This window comes from Simochromis diagramma, unplaced genomic scaffold, assembly GCF_900408965.1.
Source record: "Simochromis diagramma unplaced genomic scaffold, fSimDia1.1 OVJJ01000205.1, whole genome shotgun sequence".
In the NCBI taxonomy this organism is placed as follows: domain Eukaryota; kingdom Metazoa; phylum Chordata; class Actinopteri; order Cichliformes; family Cichlidae; genus Simochromis; species Simochromis diagramma.
This window is the reverse complement of record NW_024386782.1, coordinates 862,964-882,289: the sequence shown is the minus strand read 5'-3', so window position 1 is coordinate 882,289 and position 19,326 is coordinate 862,964. Positions and strand designations below refer to the sequence as shown.

General features: G+C 39.7%; 2 protein-coding genes and 1 long non-coding RNA gene across 3 annotated transcripts; 1 reads left to right on the top strand and 2 right to left on the bottom strand.

The window, feature by feature from the left end:
- Positions 1 to 1,880: 1,880 nt before the first annotated feature.
- On the bottom strand, positions 1,881 to 8,625 carry LOC120723409 (myeloid-associated differentiation marker homolog). The gene is made up of 2 exons (XM_040014844.1): positions 8,456 to 8,625; positions 1,881 to 4,448 (listed from the first exon to the last, which is right to left on the bottom strand). Exon 2 carries the CDS (start codon positions 4,365 to 4,367, stop codon positions 3,486 to 3,488), a length of 882 nt encoding a protein of 293 aa, XP_039870778.1. The 5' UTR covers positions 4,368 to 4,448; positions 8,456 to 8,625; the 3' UTR covers positions 1,881 to 3,485.
- A 2,175-nt stretch (positions 8,626 to 10,800) lies between these two features.
- Positions 10,801 to 12,163, bottom strand: LOC120723373. Its single transcript, XR_005693729.1, has 3 exons — positions 11,940 to 12,163; positions 11,708 to 11,771; positions 10,801 to 11,309 (listed from the first exon to the last, which is right to left on the bottom strand). It is a non-coding gene; the product is annotated as an uncharacterized LOC120723373 (long non-coding RNA).
- A 1,213-nt stretch (positions 12,164 to 13,376) lies between these two features.
- On the top strand, positions 13,377 to 18,621 carry pex19 (peroxisomal biogenesis factor 19). Its single transcript, XM_040014783.1, has 8 exons — positions 13,377 to 13,500; positions 14,870 to 14,958; positions 15,920 to 16,082; positions 16,179 to 16,264; positions 16,346 to 16,516; positions 16,599 to 16,769; positions 16,855 to 16,899; positions 17,085 to 18,621. The coding sequence occupies exons 1-8, from the start codon at positions 13,437 to 13,439 to the stop codon at positions 17,169 to 17,171; spliced, it is 876 nt and encodes a 291-aa protein (XP_039870717.1). The 5' UTR covers positions 13,377 to 13,436; the 3' UTR covers positions 17,172 to 18,621.
- The last annotated feature ends 705 nt before the right edge of the window (positions 18,622 to 19,326 follow it).

The following is a 19,326-nucleotide window of genomic DNA, read 5'->3' as shown; positions in this document are numbered from 1 at the left end:
GCATGTCACTGAGGAAGTCTTTAGGACAATACTCAGCAAGGTAGAGAGCATCATCAACTCTAAGCCACTAGGTTATGTCTCCTCAGACATAGCAGATGCTGATCCAATCACTCCCAACATGTTGTTGATGGGGCGGCCTGATTCCAGTATGCCACAGGTCGTCTACCCAGAAGCAGAACTCCTGAGCCGTCGTAGGTGGAGGCAGTGTCAAGCCTTGGCGGATCAATTCTGGATCCACTACATCCGGAATTATCTACCTTCACTCCAGATGCGACATAAATGGCAGCAGGAAAGAGATGAGTTGACTGTTGGCACTATCGTTCTCATTGTGGACCAGCAGCTCCCTCGTGCCATATGGCCAGTTGGTAAGGTCATCCAAGTCATCCCTGGAGCAGATGGCAGGGTTCGGAAAGTTCAGATACAGGTTGGAGACAAGACATACACCCGACCAGTGGCTCGACTCATCAGACTCACAGCTCTTCCACCGGAGTCTACTGCCTGACCTTCCTGAGTGAAGTGCACCTTTTCTCCGCAAAGTTGGGGGCGGCTGTACAAAAGGCCAGCCCGTCGGCTGAACCGACGAACAGAGCCACATCTGCCAAGTAAATATATCAGCATACAGCTGCCGACTAGCCAATGAGCGGTGAGGCAACCCATCCTCTTCACCAATCAGAAGACACAATTCTACCTCATCATTACGCACACACTTCGACGCAGAGTTCGGTCGGAGCTGCAGGTGGGGAGAGTCAGTAGAGTTTTACTCACCGTGTGGATTTTCGTTCCTTGTGCTGTTAGCAGTGTGCGTCCATGAGACTGTAAGTTTCTGTGTTTATCCTGTTTGTTCTTTGCTGCAGCCATTATCCTCCCTTGTTTAAATCCTTGGCGCACACTTTGTTTACCGAATGTTACTGCCCAAGCAGCCTCTGCCATGCGGTCATTAAGGGACCGTCACTAATTTCTCATGTTGGCTATAGTGTAAAGTGCCTAGTTAGGATTTATGTAAATAGTAAAATTAGCATTTGTTGATACTCCCTTATTTTGGTTGAACGTTCCACTACCCAGTATTGTTTGTATTGTTGTATTACACATTTAATTCACTCTGTTCACATAATCATGGAAGACTTTTATGTTCTTTCCAACAGAAACCACACCATCACTTCACCACACGGCATATAGCATTTTACAGCCTGTTAAATCCCCTCACTCACATTATGGATGTGTACCTCAGATTCTTGTTAAATAAATGAGTGAACGGCAGATACCTGAGTGGCAGTGGATTTTGTGGATAAGCCATCTGTTCTTATCGGACAACCCTGTTGAGATTGTGGATTCATAGAGTCAGCACCTTATCATCTTCATTATTCATAGTCAGGAGGTCAAGTCCATCCCTCTTAAAGTGACATTCTCCATTACAATGGCGTTTCACCTCAGTTTTGAATAGAAACTCAAGAAACTCAAAGAAGTTCAGTTGCTTTCTTTCCAAGCTCTTTAGACCAACACGCTGTTTTTTTTTGGCTGGAAAGGTGGAGGTATTAACATTAGAGTTGGTTGTGGGACTCACTTTTGGAGCCAGCCCCGTGTTGCCACTGAAGGTATTGATTTTTTTGGGCTCTTGCTTTAAACCCTGGCTGTTTCCATTTGGACAGGTACCTACTTATTTACCAGTTATTTTCCTATGTGTGTGTGTCACACACTTAATATTAAATATCTATACCAGATTTTGCAGCTTCTAATAGACGGCATTTTTCAGCCTTGACTAAGAAGAGGAGCTACACCAACAGGGTGGCTAAAAATAAGTTTAGAGTTAAATAAAATGTTCAAATTGGATCATATGGGGACTAAACCAAAGCATAAAAACATGAAAGTAACACACAAACATCTGTTAATCATGTGGTTTTATTGAAACACTGGAATACATTTTCCTTCAACACTGATGCGGTTTCCACACTTGGAACAGCAAAGTATAAAAAATGTAAAGACTACAATCCTAAGATCATCTAGACTGAGAGAAACCTTTTTATTAGATTTCTATAAGCAGTACAAAACAAATAGATGTAATGAATATAACCTTAGCTGTGAGGGACCAGCATTAGTAGGTTCTTGGATATTTGGAGACACCAGAAATATAAACACACAATGAAAACATTAATACGTGCACTTTGACTATATGTTTTTTTTTGTTTCTTTAAATCCATATATGTTCTTACAATAGATTATAGCTCACAGATATGCACATTCCATAACAAGAGCAAAAGCTAGCCTACCAATCATCTTTAACATCATGTAAACCAATTCATCACTTCTTTAAGTGGTTGAATTGTTGGGATATGAACTTAAAGAAATGACTGACTGATGCAACCCTGTCAGCTGCTTTGTGTACTGCAATGAAGTTTAATGATGCCATTTTAAAAAAGGCCACAAAAGTCAGTCACATGGCACTGCAATATTTTCTGTAACAGTTAATCTGAAATGTTCACTGATTTTCTTTTTATATATACACTTTTGACATACACTCTGCCAAAAGTATCAAACAAAAACTCAACATTAGCTTTGTTTTTATTTTTCTGTCTTATTTACATGAACACAGCATGTAAATGCCTTCTTTTGGGAAATCTGTTGGTAGATTACTACTATCCAAAGCATCCCTGCATACATGAAAAATGTATTTTCTGTATAAAAATGGGAACTGATCTACCATTAAAAATTTTGAGTAATATCAGCAGATTCCAGCAATCACATTCAGGTCTCTATATAAAAGATAAGAGTCTATTTGGGTGACTGGAAGCAAATATTTGCCATTTACATGCCCCAATACATGAACAGAAAGTCATATTGTTGTATGTGTAGACACAACCACTAACTTGCTTCCAACTCCTCCCTTCTCTCTCTCTCTCTCTCTCTCTCTCTCTCTCTCTTTTTCTCACACACACACACTTTCTCTCTAAGAAATTCAGTCATGCAGTATACTTCACACAAAATTAAATTCGGCAAGGTTTCAGGGCTAATTTTTAACATTTCGGGCCAAAAAGAGCACAAGATCTGTGTTTTGACCAGCCGAATATGTCAATCTCTACCTATGAAAAGCTTCATTCATGGTTTGAGCACACTCTCTTTTGTTTTGTTTTTTTTTAAATGCATTTCCGTATTTACCACTGCACAGTTAGGGCAGCTTGGACCATAGGGCATGCTTTTCTCCTTCTGTCTAGTTCTAGCAAAAGTCAAATCATATCATTTTAAGGGCAAATTTAAAACAACAAATTGAGTCACACAGGATTTGTCTCAGCTGTGCTATCATGCTAAAGTTTGTTCTCTAGTCTCCTATCACGGCTTGTCCTCAAGTGATACCATTAAAGTGATCAGAGTGCTAGACTGAGTATGCCACCATTTGCTTGTAGCAATAAAAGAGACAGCAATTCCAAAGCTTTTGTCAAAGTGGGCAAATTAAATTTTATTTGGAGCATACTGCTAGCGTGATTTCCTGTTTTTTAAGCATTGACAAATACTAGACGGGTGGAGTAGATGAGGTCTGCCAGGTAGAGGATGAAGTTGACACCGGTGAGTACAGCCACTGCCATGCGCTTATCCCACAAACACAATCCTGGTTGTGAGCTGCAGGTGTATGGCCTATTTTTGTTCCCACCGTGATTGGGGTCAAAGTTGAAGATAGGCCAGATGATGGTTGCTGACAGGTAGAGGACCACGGCCAGCATGGCGTAGGCTGACAGGAACCGGGGGAACGGGAAAGGCAAGCACCCGGTACACTCGCCTATACAGAGCAGGATGATGGCTGCTGACAGGATGAAGCAGATGCAGTACACGGCCATGCAGTACTTCAGTGCATCATGACGGTCGTACAACACGGGGTCACTCACAAAGACGAAGATGACGCAGGCCACGAAGGTCTCACAGACTTTCAATAGTCCAGGTCCTGTGGCCATGTAGCCGGCCACCTCACCCGGACGTGCCTTGCTGATGCTCACCTCACTTATGTAAGCAATGGTAGCCAAGCAGGAGAAGACGGTTACCACGATACGGTAGTCGCGGACCGAACTGGAGCCCGATAAACCCTTGAGGAAGTAGAGTGGGAAGATGATAGAGGCGGACAAACAGAGTAGGGCAGCGTAGCAGGCAAAGGTGATAGGGAAGTTCTTCCAGGAAACAGGGGCTTTGGTCTGCAAGCCGAAGAGCTCCACCAGAATCACGAGCAGAGTGCCGGCAAAGCTGAAGGCCCAGCAGAAGATGCACCAGTCTCCAGTGCCGTGCCCGAGTTGGGCACCATGCACGGCCACAGAGAATGCCACACAGGAGAAAGCCAGGGCTGCCAGCCGTGTCCACAGCAGAGGGCTGGAGTGGAGGACTATTGCCATGATGAGAGGTGAATTGGGCGATGAGAGAAGCAGAAAAGTTTCCTCTTATTTGTGGGAGTTTCCTCTGTCAAGCAGACAAATCTGTAAGAAGAAAAAGATAATGATTAGTAAGTGGTGTTTTAGAGTCTCATGCAACTTTTTATGGCTCTAGATGAAATATAAGAGACAACTATGCAAGACCAGAAACCTTTGCGCAAACAGGGTTCATCCGACTACATACCAGTTTCTGAGTGGAACAATTCTACCGTTGTATTTTCATGAATGACTTAAACAACAACTCAAATCCTAAAAACCCAATTCGAAACTGCAAATAATGAGTTCACTGTGGTCACAGCCCATTCACATCTGGTCAAATCAGCTGGTGAACACACCATTTTAATTTCTCTGGTAGTTTATGTCTCATACAAGCTCCAGACGTGTTCTCACAACAGAATTGAAGTACCAAGTGCAGCCTCTTCCTTTCAGACATTGCTCAATAGTAATGTCCTCAGAGATGGGTGTTATGCTACAAACTCCTCAGACCCCTGTCTGTCATCGTGTTGCAAATGTGGCCTATTCGTTCCACACCCACTCCCAGTGTCGCAAGTACAGTGCAATTTTGAATTTAAACTATGAATATAGTCTAAGGAAAGCTGAAGTCTTTTTGTCCTCTCCTTTTTTGGGTAGAAAGTTCAGTGTAACATAGCACCAAGCAAAATTATATTGATCCTAATATCTAATATCTTTAAGGTGTTTTAATTAAATTTTATATTTGACTAGAATATTTAATGTAGTTTAAAATATTTTTGTCAGTGGTTAAAAAGTTTACAGTTCATATTTCTAGAAATATTTCTGGAAATGTAAGATTTAGTCCAACAAGTATATCACTACTTGCCTGTCACTACTTCTTCAGCTGGCTACAGAGCTGCTTTCAGTTAAGTTACACCCACCTGGGGTAAGAGCTGACGCTAGCATTTTACAATGACTAGAAAAAACTATAAGACCTCTAATTTCAAAGACAGAATGTGTCACATAACTTTTTTGCTTTCATTTGGCAGTAATTGAAAAACATGGTGCTTTTTGTTGGAGACACCTTGTTGCTTTAATGCAAGACTGAATATAATTGGCTTCAACCAACATCAGGTTTATGATAATTACAAATTACTGAGCAATAAACTTTGTTATCAGTGGCCAAAATAAATTAGTGGTCATACTGGACCTGGAATGGGTGTCACCGCAAAACTCATAAGTCTGTCGAGTTTGAGCAAGTCTATTTTTGGACAATGAAGAACATTTTTAATGATGAAGAGAATGAATGCACTATTATTTTATTATATATAATCTTACTTTTTTGGGTGACAGTATAAAGTGTGTTTATACTTAAACTTACTTATTAATTTCTACTTTGAGTCTTCCTCAGATTAGCAAGTGTTCATTTTGTAAATTAAGGTTTGATTTAACCACAGCATCCACATGACCAGAATGCCAAACTTGACGCTTCAACGCAGAAGATTACAAATCCACAGGGGTTGGGGTGTCATACTGTCACGATGGTGGATGCACATGTTAAAGTGGTCAACACTTCAAATAATCAGGTCACCATTTTTAGTGGTAATCCTTTTCAGACGAAAGCTCGAGCTCCAGACAGCTCAGGCTCAGAAGCCCCACCCACTAAATGTTCAAACCTTCTGTTTGCAAGGGAAGAGAGTGGCTCTATGGTAGAACTCAAACAGCTTTTCTGTTAATTTTACAAAGCTACAGAGCTGGAAATCAGCTAGGCACACTTTAAAATGTCAGAAAACAAAATTCCCATGACAGAGCTGAATGCAACGTTTTCACTCGAAAAGTACTTAACTTGATACAAATTGATACAAAACACAGCATCGCTGTTTTTGCCTTGTATCTTTTGGTACACTTATCCCTCATCCTTCTTACCGTTTGCTCAATTTTATTGCTCAGCCTTCCACCCAAAATAATTAGTACTAGTGTTATCTCCAGACTTCATACCAAAAATTACTTACAAAATGCTTTTAGCGATCTGTATGCAAGTATTTTCCAGATAACATAATTTACCTCAAACTGCAACTGGTTGGGCAGCTGCACTGCACTGCAAGGTTGACAAGATTAGTCAACTTACAGAAGAGTTCATATCCTGTCATTGTGCTTGCTGTAATGCTTTTAGGAAAATTCTATATAGCAGCTGATCTACAGTGGTGTTTTGGGGGGTTGGATTTGTTTCCTTGTTTTGTTTTTTTTTCCACAGCTAACATTTCACAGCTCAGATTCACTCTGGCAACACTGGCTGCCTTTCCTCCCTTTCCTCCCTTCCCCTCATGACACCTATTGCCTGCTTGGCTCCACAAGTGCTCCTCTCCTTACACAGCTTACACAGAGAGACAGTTATAAACATGGAGAAAAGGCCTGTTTACATTAGTCCTATTAAACATCTATGACACAGTCATGGATGGGGAGGTGAAAATCTAAACTGGTGGTGAGGTATCAAGACAAAGAAGTGGACAAAAAGAGAGAAATGGAAAAAAAAAGACCATGCAAACTGATTCAGGATGACTCACTTCACCCTAGGAGGGAGGGGAACACGGGGGAAGCCCTGTGCCTTGGCCACAGAAGGACACATAGTTTAAACACAGTGATGGAGTGAAATAGCTGAAGGCTGAGTCACTACAAGGCCCCTTGCTTTCACCACTCCTCGTTTCTCTCTCTACCTCCTCCCCTATTTCTTATAAAAATTTTCCAAGTTACTCATGGGTTCCAGATGTGCTGCAGTCTGGCTGCTGCTGAACAACTGGTAACTTTGTCATGTTTGCCAAGTTTTGTCTTTTCTTCTCTTTTTCTTTCCTTGCTTTCCTCCTCGTGGTCTCATTTGGTGGCTGGCTACTCCCTCTCTTTTCCATCAGTTGTCCTCTTTCTCCCTCCCTGTTCAAAAGTCTGAGAGTCAGGGTACCGATTATGCTTTGTGTAAACCACTCAAAATAAATGAATATGGAGGGTCGTAATGGAAAAATCAGTCCCGCTACTCCTACTGCCATTGCTTTGCTACTTGTGGAATTGAATCAGGAAAGAATAAAGGAGAGAAAAATAGTCACGATAGAGAAAAAAGCGTGGAAAAAGTGTCGTCGCACAGCACAGCATGGAAATCACAAGGGGTGGGGTGGGGTGGGGGGGCTTCCTTAATTGCAAGAGATGCTGAAAATAGAAAATAGATTATATCAGGATGTGACAGCATCATGCTCCTCTGCACAGCCGTTTTACACATATCACACGCACACACAAATGTCAAGATGTACTATCATGTCAAGATGTTCAGGAAACGAATGTTTCAGTGTCCCAGCAGAGAGGTCATGTGGTGTCCTTGTTTTGTTGCCATGACACAACGTTAGTTACTCAATTTCACCTATAATCCACTTACAGAGATGGAGGCACAAGATGAACAAGATGAACTCTGTTGGCCAACAGTTTCAGTATGTGCAAGTCAGAGCATGATGTCAGTGTATTCAAAACTGAGTACTGCGTTTTGAAAGGTTGATAGGATTTTTTCAGCAAATGCCTAAGTAGTCGAGGCACAAAATCTTTCTGATAAAAGGTACAGTGAGGATCACATTTTGCTTCTCTGAGACTGACCCACTCAACAAAAGCCACATCTCTTAATTAAAATTAAAGGAAAAACTTAAAAAAAGAAGAAGAAATATTTAGGCATATCAGGGAACAGGTAAAAGGAGAATGTAACCCCTTTGTAAAGTAAAACATGTAAGTTTGACAGCTCTGTTTTAGTCTCATGCAGTTCATTCATTGACAGTAAAGTGGGAGTGCCACTTGCCACACCCTGCTCCAACCAGAAACACACCACACTGCAGTCTTTTATATAGTCTCAAAAACATATAACAAACATTTTCTTTTGAAAAATCGAACTACGCGATAATATTTAGTAAAACATCTGGATATTTAAAGTTACTCCTCGTGGTGGAAAATTCTAATTCGTCGAAAGCCTGTAGATTTTCAAAATAAAAGTGTAGACTAAGTAATCAATTCTTCTCAGTAAAGTCTACCACTATGTGCTGTGAACTTTCCTGTACACTTCTCAAAACGCCTACCTTGATCGCAAAAACACCACAGCGGGAAGTTTCCTTTCTGCTTTTCGTTGCTGCTGCTGCTCTCAGCTCCTGAGAACATGCAAGTGGTAGGAGAGCCGACGATTGCAGGTCCTCAGCCCCCTGGCTGGATCTTCTAGTAGCTCAGACGAGCTGCTCCCCGCCCAAAAAACCAAATTAGGCGTCAAATGTCTGCACCGTTATTCTCGTCTGACTTAAATCATCCTCCTTCTCCTCCTCCTCATCTCCCTCCTCCATGCTACCCAGGCTACTGCTCTGTTACTCTGAGCCCTCGTATCTAATCTTCCTAATTAGTTTAATACTATTTATTGGTGCAAAACTAATGAAAAGCAGGGAATCAAAATAATGAAAAGCTTCTGTGAGTGACTGCAGCTTTCTATGTGAAGTCTGTTAGCATGATATGCTTGTTGGAAATGCAGAGCTACCTGAAAGTTCACTTTTGATTGTGCCAGAATCCTTCTAGAAGCACGACTTGCCACCCATCGTGATATTTAACTATTTTGAACACTGACCTAAATTAATTTCAGTATCACTCAAATACATCTTGGACTGAAGTTTAAGGGAGATTTCACGAACGGCAAAGATGGTGGCAGAACCCAAGAAGCTGATAAGAGAAAATGGCTGGGAAATTAGCAATACCTTGCTATAAGCTATGGAAGCTTGTTTCCAAATCTGATTTGTATGTGCGTGTGTTTGTGTATATGTGTGAGAGAGACTGATTCATTTATTTACTTATTTTTGCCATCTGTAAGTCAGATTTTCAGGTTATTAATCTCAAAATCTCGATTTAACATCACTTGTTTCCACTTACTTTGAAATTGCATTGCAGCATTTTGAGTTAGGACAGCTCAGATCAACCATAATCCCAGTAGCAGTAAATAAAAATAAACAACTAAAATATAATAAAATAATAATTAAAAAAAAAAGATTTGATTAAAAAAAAATATTTTTTTCCTTTCTCCTTCTAATCAGGTATTTATTCACACGTGGTCATAACTACATAAGTATTACTGAATAATTGTAGTACTGTTAATCATAATGTCACTGGACAAAAGCATAGGGCTGGTGATAGAATATAGTTCTATATTCTATTTTTATTTTACTTGCAAATCTTGTAGGCTGCTGTTTATTTTAAAGCTGTAGTTAATTATTATATTGTATATTTTACTACCAATCAGAAATATATAGCTCAGTAAGTAAAATAATCTCCAGCAGCAAAGTAAAAGTGATGTACAGGTTAATGAATCAATAATTATCATCTAACAACGTGATGTTGATAATAATGGTATCCTAAAACCTTTGTGTTACTTAAGCGGGGACATGACTTTTATATTGGGGCAATTATATAAGTATGTGTTTCGCTCCTTGGAAAATAAGTTGCTTAATGAAAACTAATGTTTAAACACTGAAAATCATCCACCTACTTTCTACACTGTATTTATTTGTGATTAAATATTCAGATTTCCCCACAACGTACCATCCTGGACACACCCCTGAGTTGCCTGATATCTGATTAGAAAATTAGACGTTAACGTTTTAGAAACCCCCACGTGAACAATCAATGTTGTCATCTCCATCAGCGTTACTATCGCTACGGGCCGGATGTGCTAAACATTTGTCAGCGCTTCCCTCTGAATCTTTACACTCGGAGTATATTTTTTCATGCTGTTGCTTAGCAACGACACCCTGACAACCATATTTATTTGTATGGACTGTAAAACTGAGACGTTTCCTGAAAATAGAAAAAGGAAACCCCCGACCTCTGGTATCACATAGGCATTTATACAAGACTGATTTGACTTATTTAAATCGTTCACATTTCAACAATTAAGGCCCGTGGGGCTACACTGTAAAATCTAATTAGTTCCCAGAACTCAAAAAAAATTGAGGAAACTCGTTGCCTCAAAAAAATTGAGTAAAGCTTAGCTAAAAATGACTACATTAGGACAACTTATTTATTTTGAGTACTCTGTACAAGCTCATTTGTTCCCAGAACTCAAGAAAATTGGATCAAGTTTACGTAAGATGACCAAGTTAGGGCAACTTACTCATTTTGAGTACACTGTACAGCCTTGTTAGTTCCCAGAACTCAAAAAATTTGAGGAAACTCGTTGCCTCAAAAAAAACTAAGTAAAGCTTACTTAAGATGACTGTTAGGACAACTTATACATTGCAAGTCTGCAGTATTAAGAATAACTTGATATTTCTGACTGTACAATTTTAATTGTTTACCTACTGACAAACATTTCAAGTTCAACTAAATGAAAAAACAATTTGTGGTAACCTGAATATGATTAAAAATAATTAACAACACTTTTTGTAATGATGTTAAAATCAGCCCAACTTTTATTTTCAAACACAACAAAGTATAACAGCCAACATACTGGACACTGTTCTGCTGAACAACAAACAATTATATTGCCATCACTGGTATAATCTTACAATGAAACACAGTCTTAGATCTAATTATTCTGAAAATAAGTTTAGGCCTACCTCAAGTTTGTTTTGTACTTACTTATATAATCAAAATAAAAATATTTGTTGTTCTGTCACAAGTGCAGTCTCTAATTTAAACAACACATTTGTTTTTCATTCCAACACAGGAGCTGGAATGTTGTAATGTTTTAAGGATGGCTTGTTTCCAGTCCAGGCATTACTGCCTGAATGACTATCATGGATCGAGGTGATCCAAATGTAGGTGCAGAAGAAAGTCTTTAACCTCCCTTAAGTACAGTGGCAGTGGATGTGGGTTGGAGATGCAATGAGCTTGAACCTGCAGGCGACCATCTTCACTGACCACACCATCTGTGATGGAGGACTCATCTCTCCTGGTGTCCTGCAAGCAAACTATCATATTTTTTGGAACATGAACTTAATTGCTTTCTTAAAACATTTTTTTCTGCATTTGGTATAAAACAGACTCCAATTTACACAATCTCAGGCTCCCTCCCCAGCGGAGAGGTGACATTCAATGTCCCAATTGTCAGTCTGGATAGCCCTGACCCCCACCCGACATACAATAATGTCATGAAAGCATCATTTTAAAAAGGGCTATGCAAACATGGCCAATAACTTTCATTCTAATGATGTGCAAAATGATTTGGGAACAAAACAAATGTTGCTGTTAGAAAACTTGCAGACTTCACTATATACAGTGTAGACCCTCTAAACTAAGTTTGGGGGATGTGATCTTTCAAGAAATGCAGACCAAACTGTTGTTGTTTGTTTACTTACACAGCATGTCTTGTAGAATTAACTGGAGTCACCAGCAACAGCATCGTGCAGCCATATCTCAAGTCTAATAACAGAAGACAGGAAAAGATCAGTAAAGAAACAACTTCCCCAAACCACAGGACAAATAAAACAATAAGTAAAACAGGCTGATCTAAAGTATGATTAAAGTTCAGCCTGATTAATATAAATGTCACTGACAGTTGCTAATATATTGGAAAACCAAAATACTTACTGATGTCTTTCTGTCCAACAACAGGAGTGCTGGTCCCGAGCCTCAAAGACAGTAAGAAGCAAGCAGAGGGAGAAAAAACAGAACATTTTTCAGAAACTGATTTGATCCTTAATGGCTGTGCAATTATTGTAACATAGAGTTTGCTTATGTTGTTAAATAAAGGCTAGATTTGACATTAATAGATGTCACAGATGTTCAAAAGCTGCCACAAAGCATGACAAAAAATGGACGTCTCCAAAAACTTCGGAGCATTTTTGCAAATATGTGATGTCTTGATAAATCTTTCTGTCTGGCAGCTCCATCTTCAACACCCTTTGTCAAATGTATGCATATCAGTATATCTACTATCCATCTTCTTTGCATGATCCAGCCATTTCAGCCTTTCCTTACTAACTTTGTCTCCAAGCCATTCAACCTGAGCTGCCCCTCTGATGTAACCATTTCCAGTGATGGCGCCATGATCTCTAAGATGGCATCATAGCAGGTCATCTTGTAAGCCTTAAAATTGTATTTCACTCTGGCTGCTGGCCTTCTATCATACATCACCCCTGATACTTGGCTGCACCCACTCCTCTCTGCCTGCACTCTCTTCTTCACCTCTCGTGTGCACCATCCATTACTTTGGATGGTTTACGCAACGTATTTAAAATCAACTACCTTTACTATCACCGCTTCTTGCAGCTTCACTCTTACACCTGTCTCCCTCTCATTCAAACACATGTAATCTATCTTGCCTTTTACGTATTTTCATTCTTCTTCTTTCCATTCCAAACCTCCATCTCTCCAGGCTCTCTTCCACCTGCTGCCTGCTCTCAATATAGATCACAATATGAGCCACCAACGTCGACGTCCACAGAGACTCCAGGCTGACCTCATCTACCAACCTGTCCACCTTGAACCCATCTATCAATTAAACTGCATACATCACCACTGTCTCACTGTCCTCATACGTGTCCCGCACCGCCCTCACACTTCTCTGCCACTGCTGATTTCATTCTATCACACGCTTTGGCTAGATTCACAGTCCAAGTCCTTCTAATCTTCTCTATACTTCTCTATCAGAACTCTCAAATAAAACAACTGTAGTTTAATATGTGCGAGTTTTAAACTGACTAAATGTACAGATCAGTGTGGTTTCTTATCAATGAGTATACATTTACAGATACAGAATTTGTCCATTGTAAGATCAATGGACAAATAAGATCAATGAGGTGAAGATGGGATAATGACAAAAAGGAGGGGAACACAATTAAATAGAAAACATTTAAAAACGCACATAAATTCTAATACAAACACAAATAAAATACAGGAAGTATCATGTAAACATTTGTGCTTTTGTGTGCGTGTTTTCCAGAACACTAAACAACACTTTGCTCCAGAGTAAACTATTTAACCGGCCACGAGGCGGCGCTCACTCGGAGGAGTGACGTAGAGGTGTTTGCGACATTTTTACAGCAGAAGCGGCAGTTTCCGCGCTGGGTTGGAGAAGGCAACATCATGGCGTCAGGACCAGGAGGGTCGTCCGATGGGCACGATGCAGAGCTGGACGAGTTATTGGACAGTAAGAGTCGGCATTAATATTTTATCAGTGTGTGTATTTCTGAACACAGCAGTGGGGTTTTCGTGCAGCTTCGTGGTGTCGCTGTGTCCTTTTTTTGTTGTTGTTGTGCTTTCATCGTGTCAGGGCTTAGCTCAACGTCAGGTGCTACTGCCGGGGTCTGCAGGAGTAATGTCCAAGAAGAAACGTCAGCACGAATCGCTTAATGTCTCTGCTGTCAGATAACTTTATCCAAATTCAGTTTGTGCCCTTCATCGTGTATCTGCACAGAACACGGAGTCAGTTTCCTTAACTACATATTTTGTTCAAGGCAAATTTTCAAAACAACCCAGCTTAGGATTTAAACAGTTTTATTTTTCCAAATATGTATAAAGGCTAAATCATCTACAGTTTTACTTTCTCAACAGTAGGTTTTCAATATAAAATACATTCATAACAATAATAAAACAATCAGAAAAGGGCTAAAAATCTTCAAACCGCTTTATATGTTTTTCCTTCAGTTTAAAGTCATCATTTGTCTTATATAAGACAACATATTATTGTGTTATGTACACCAAATTCTGACCCTTCCACCCAAATGTTCCAGCAGAAATCAAGACTCATCAGACCAGTCAAACCTTTTCTAATCTTCTAATGTTCAAATTAGTTCTTCGTTGGCAGGAATTTCTCCTGGCGTGGTCTTATGCCCCTATAGCCCATGTACTTCAAAGTTTGATGTATTTTGCATATTTTGTATGTTGACTGGTTGAATCGAGTGGTTATTTAAGTTAATGTTGCCTTCCTGTCAGCTCGAAGCTTCCTGGCTATTCTCTGACCTCTGACATCAACATGACATTTTCACCCAGAGAACTGCTGCTCACTGGATCTTTTCTCTTTTCACACCATTCTCCGTAAACCCCAGTGATGGTTGTGTGGGAACAGCCCAGTAAATCAGCAGTTTCAGAACAACCATTCCATATTCTAAGTTATTTAAATAACCTTTCTTTGCCACTCTTATGCTCAGTTTAAACTTTAGCAGGTTGTTGTTTTCCTAATTAAAGGCCAGAATTGGTGTTTGAAGAATGAAGTGATTGTTGATTAATTGATTAGTTTAAAAAAAAAAAAAAGTCACTGCTTTCGTGTTTTAAAATGTGAATATATTATGTTTTTGCTCATTTCTTTGATAATGAATTTTTTTTAAAATTTTGAACACAGAATGAGTTGATTTAAAAACAAGAATGACTATTTTAAAGTTCAGAAAAATTGCTGCAGCATTATATGTTATCCAGTTATCCCATAGCAATGGAATAACTGGATAATTATTTGTCAGTGAGTATGAAACCATTAAAAGCATTTTGAGTGAATTGGTTCTAATATCATCGCTTTCTTTCAGGTGCGTTGGATGATTTTGACAAGGCGCCCGCCCCTCCAGCCCCCGACCCTGCAGCCGCTTCGTCCTCAGCCAGCAGTGGTGCACAAAAGGTGCTTGCGAAATAATTTAGAATAGAATATAATATTTAGAATGGAATGGAAGGCCAGCAGCAGCTTCCGGTTCAAATTATTCTGCCTCAGGACACAGAGGAAGTGCTGCCGCTGCTGGGCCTTCTTTACCGGGGCGATGGTGTTGTGGGTCCAGGTGAGATCAGCTGAGATGTGGGTGCCCAGAAACCTGAAGGTGGAGACAGATTCCACTCGTTCTCCATTTCTAATGAGAGGGGAATGGACCTGTCTGTGCCTCCTGAAGTCCATTATGAGTTCTTTTGATTTAAGGACGTTCAGCTTCAGGTTATTTTCTAAGCACCAGAGGGACAAGTTCTCTACATCCGTCCTGTACGCTGTCTCATCTCCATCAGAGTTGAGTCCAACCACGGTGGTGTCACGGTGGCAAATTTTTAAATAAAAGTTTGGCTTATAGTGAATGCCAATACATTTTCTTTTTTTTCTTTTTTTTAAATTTATTACCCCTAATGTTAGGGAATCTAGGACATGTTGATTTTAAGAAATAACTGACACAATTTGAAGTCTTTTCAGTCCTTCATCACTTTTTTAACATTTCACCACCAAAAAACTGAAGTCACACAACAGATAAACATCGCAACTTTCTTATTTCCTGATATCAGTAAATATCAGTATTTGCAGATGGCAATATTTGATAAAGCAGTGCTTTTGTCTTTTTCTGTTAATTTTCTATCCAAAACTGCAACTAGAAAGTGTCAGTGTTATTTTAGTTTTGAGCTTTCAAATGTTGGTTCTTTTACTATTAGGAAGCAAGACTGCTGCAGGTTTATGTCAAGTTTAAAACATTGTAAGCTAGAGTCGGGTCTAGAATAAAAAAACAAAACTGTTTCAATTCAGATGCACTGAAAAGAAGAACATCTTCCTCTGTTTTTCCTTATTTCTATATAAGGGATTTTGTTTGTTTTCTCTTCTTTGCCTGTCTCAGCCCCCTTTGCTAGAGGACTGTAAGCTCTTCGAGACTCTCTTTGAAGGGGACATGGCTGCCCAAGCTAAGGAGGAGTGGGAGAAGGCCATGACGGAGCTGGCTCAGGAGGAGCCGGAGCTTCTCCAACACTTTCAAAAGCTATCAGAGGCTGCGGGAAAAGTTGGTAAGATATAGGCTTGTGTTGACTATAGTTTACTTCTAGTCTTCTGCCTATTTTGGCTTGTTAGTTTACACAAAATACTCTGTTTATTCTGAGCAGGTACTGACACTGCCTCCCAACAAGAATTCACTTGCTGTCTAAAAGAAACCCTTCAGGGGCTGGCCAAAAATGCAGACAACCTGAAGGTGGGTCAAGCTGAAATTGAGCAAATATAATGAAGGTTTTGCAAATGAGAGCAACTTCATAGTCTGATTGTTTTTTTGCAGTCTTCGGGACTAGCTGGAGATGATCTTGTCAAAGCACTAGAAGGCCTAGGGTTGGAGGAGGGTGAAGGAGGTGGTGATGATGGAAACATCCTGCCCATCATGCAGTCTATCATGCAGAATCTTCTCTCTAAGGAGGTTCTTTATCCATCTCTGAAGGAAATCACTACTAAGGTGTGCCTTTGGGTTTATAGCAGACATTATATTCTGCAGTGTCCCATTCAGTATTTGTATTAACTCTACTTCATTCTTGCAGTACCCAGAGTGGCTGGAAACCAACAAACCGAGCCTTAGTCCAGAGGATTACCAGCGCTATGAGCAGCAGGCCAAAATCATGGGAGACATCTGTAAGCTCTTTGAGAGAGAGGGAGAGGGTGCAGCAGATAAAGAGAGCATATTTGAGAGGATCATGGACCTGATGCAAAAGGTGATGCAGCACTATCTCTTATCTCATAAAACCAGTTTATGTGTAGAGTGAAACTGGTAACTCATCCTGTTTCTTTTACCAACAGCTGCAAGACCTTGGACAACCACCTAAAGAGCTAGCAGGTGATGCGGTAAGTAAAAACACCATTGTGTGTTTGACCTCACTAAGATTTCAGGGAAATAAAATGTGCTGTCATTTGATTGTCCCTTTCATAACAGAACTGCGGTTGATGTTTTAATCTGAATTTTATGTGATTTGAAATGAGCACAAATATTTATAGGCTTCTTCCTCTTTTTTTTTTTTCTTCCTCTCCAGCCTCCTGGCTTTAACTTTGACATGGACTCTCTCAATCTTCCTGGGGGCCCCGGGGCCGGGTCAGCCGAGCAGTGCTCCATCATGTGATGAGGGAAGTGGTGGTGTCCATCTGAAGCACTTGAGCCGAAGGGTCGCTGTGTGTGTCAGCAGCGGGGGAGAGGGACAGAATGAGAAGCAAATGTCAGGCAGGAGTGTGACTAATCCGTCATCACTGCTCTCCCCCCTAAAGAGTAAAGTGTGTGGAAACAGAAGCAACATAAGGAATCACAAACAACAAACACACATTCTTCTCCATAAAAATCACAGAAGGTACAACTAAGAACATTTGGACATCTTTTCATTAGCAGCTGCCACAATTCCTTCACTCTTTAATTTTAGCAGAGTTTCTGTAAGAAGAAAATACCACTGGCCTTCTCAGTGTTGTTTTTACATACTGTTTAACCTTATGGTAATTTACATCAAAGCACTTCACGGGTATAAACGGTGCCTTTTCAAAGTGACTTTAAGTTGTTGTTTTTAGGTTTCATTAGAACGTGAAATTTCATCTATTATTCAGCTACGATCGGCTTTAAAATGGTGTGAATTTGCAATAACATCCCTAGTTGGCACCAAGTGATTGTTTTCTAACATTTCACTTAAGATAAAAGCTTTAATTTAGAAAGTTTATGGTTAACATGCTAGAAAACTATGAAAAATGTGTACATTTGTTAGTTATTTAAAAGACTAAAACAACTAAAGAGGAGTGAAGCTCTCATAAGAGATTTCCTTTACCTCTTAAAACTAAGCCAGCTAATTTAATAAGACCATTCGCTATTCCTCATTCCAAAATATTGATTTGAAGTGATTGATGATTCCTGGATGCCTTTGCTGTGGTTGAAGTGATCATTATAGTGTAGAGTTACTGTGCAAAGTGCTTCCCTGTGATTCCCAGTGTTTTCAATGTGCAAAATGGTGTTTTCCTTTGGTATGGGGTCCCCGCTGGGGAACAATAATCACCTGAGGGCATGAAAATAAACCCTATAAAAGTGCGTCATGTTTGTTCCAGAGAAGGCGACAGACAGTGTAGTAAACATCACATTGTGTTACATGAAAGGGAGAGAGAAAGAGGTGACTAAATCATGGAGATGCGCTATTGGGTAAGACATCAACAACCTGATGTTGGCACTTTCTGGCAGTGACTGTCGGGTTTGTGTAGCGGACAACAGTTGACTTCTGTAACTGTAGAGAGAGATCTAGATATCACACGAGCACCAGCCCATCAGTGACTATATAATAAAGGGTTCTGTGAAAGGAATCAGTCAGCCATGCGCTGAGAAGAGATGCGATTTACATCAGCTGAGGGGAGTCCTGCTGCAGAGGTTCACAGAGACCTGTGGTTTCATCCCAGTGTGGGGTGGGACTCAACTCTCAGGGCCGATGCAAATGTTTCCCACAGCACCGTTAAAAATAATAAAAATAATGATGAATGATGATAATAAAACCTTTTTGACACTATTCTTCTGTAAATATATAAAATAAAACTAATGATATACTGCAATTGTTCCCGGTGTGATTTTTGTCATTATTTCTTTCATACTGCTTATGGAACATGAGTAGAAATATTGTGTCATAATCAACTGCATTCAGAGACAAGTTTTACTGTAAGCTTACTGCACTTCAGTTCGTGTATGCGGTAGTCATGATCCTAAAGCTGTGGTCCTTTTATAAAATATGCTGCATTACTGGAGAAAATCTGCAGTAAATGAAGTAAAAGGATTTTTTAAATTTAAATTCTCAAGTAATAAATAATAAATAAATTATAAATTCATATACACTCATTTTGAACATGTCACTGTAATTTGGGGCTTTTAATGACTTCTTTCACAATGTCTTTAACATGACAAAAGTAGTATCATAGTATCATATTCTGGGGCTTTTTGCTGCTAATGGTATGAGTACACTGGACAAAGTGGATGAAAAAATGAAGAAAGAGAATTACTTCTAAATTCTTTAATGTTACCTCAAATCAACAGCTACACATTTGAAACTTGAAACATGGTTGGATCTTCCAACAGGACAGTGGAATGGCCTTCTCAAAGCCCTGACCTCAAAATCTGTAGACTATGATTATGAAACCAGTCACTATAAATGAATTCTACCAAGTCTGACAATAAGAGTTGTCAAATATCCAGTAAGAATTATTCTGACTGTTTTTTAGTCATTAAAGATGTATGATGTCCTATCAGCCAAACCTGGAAAAAGA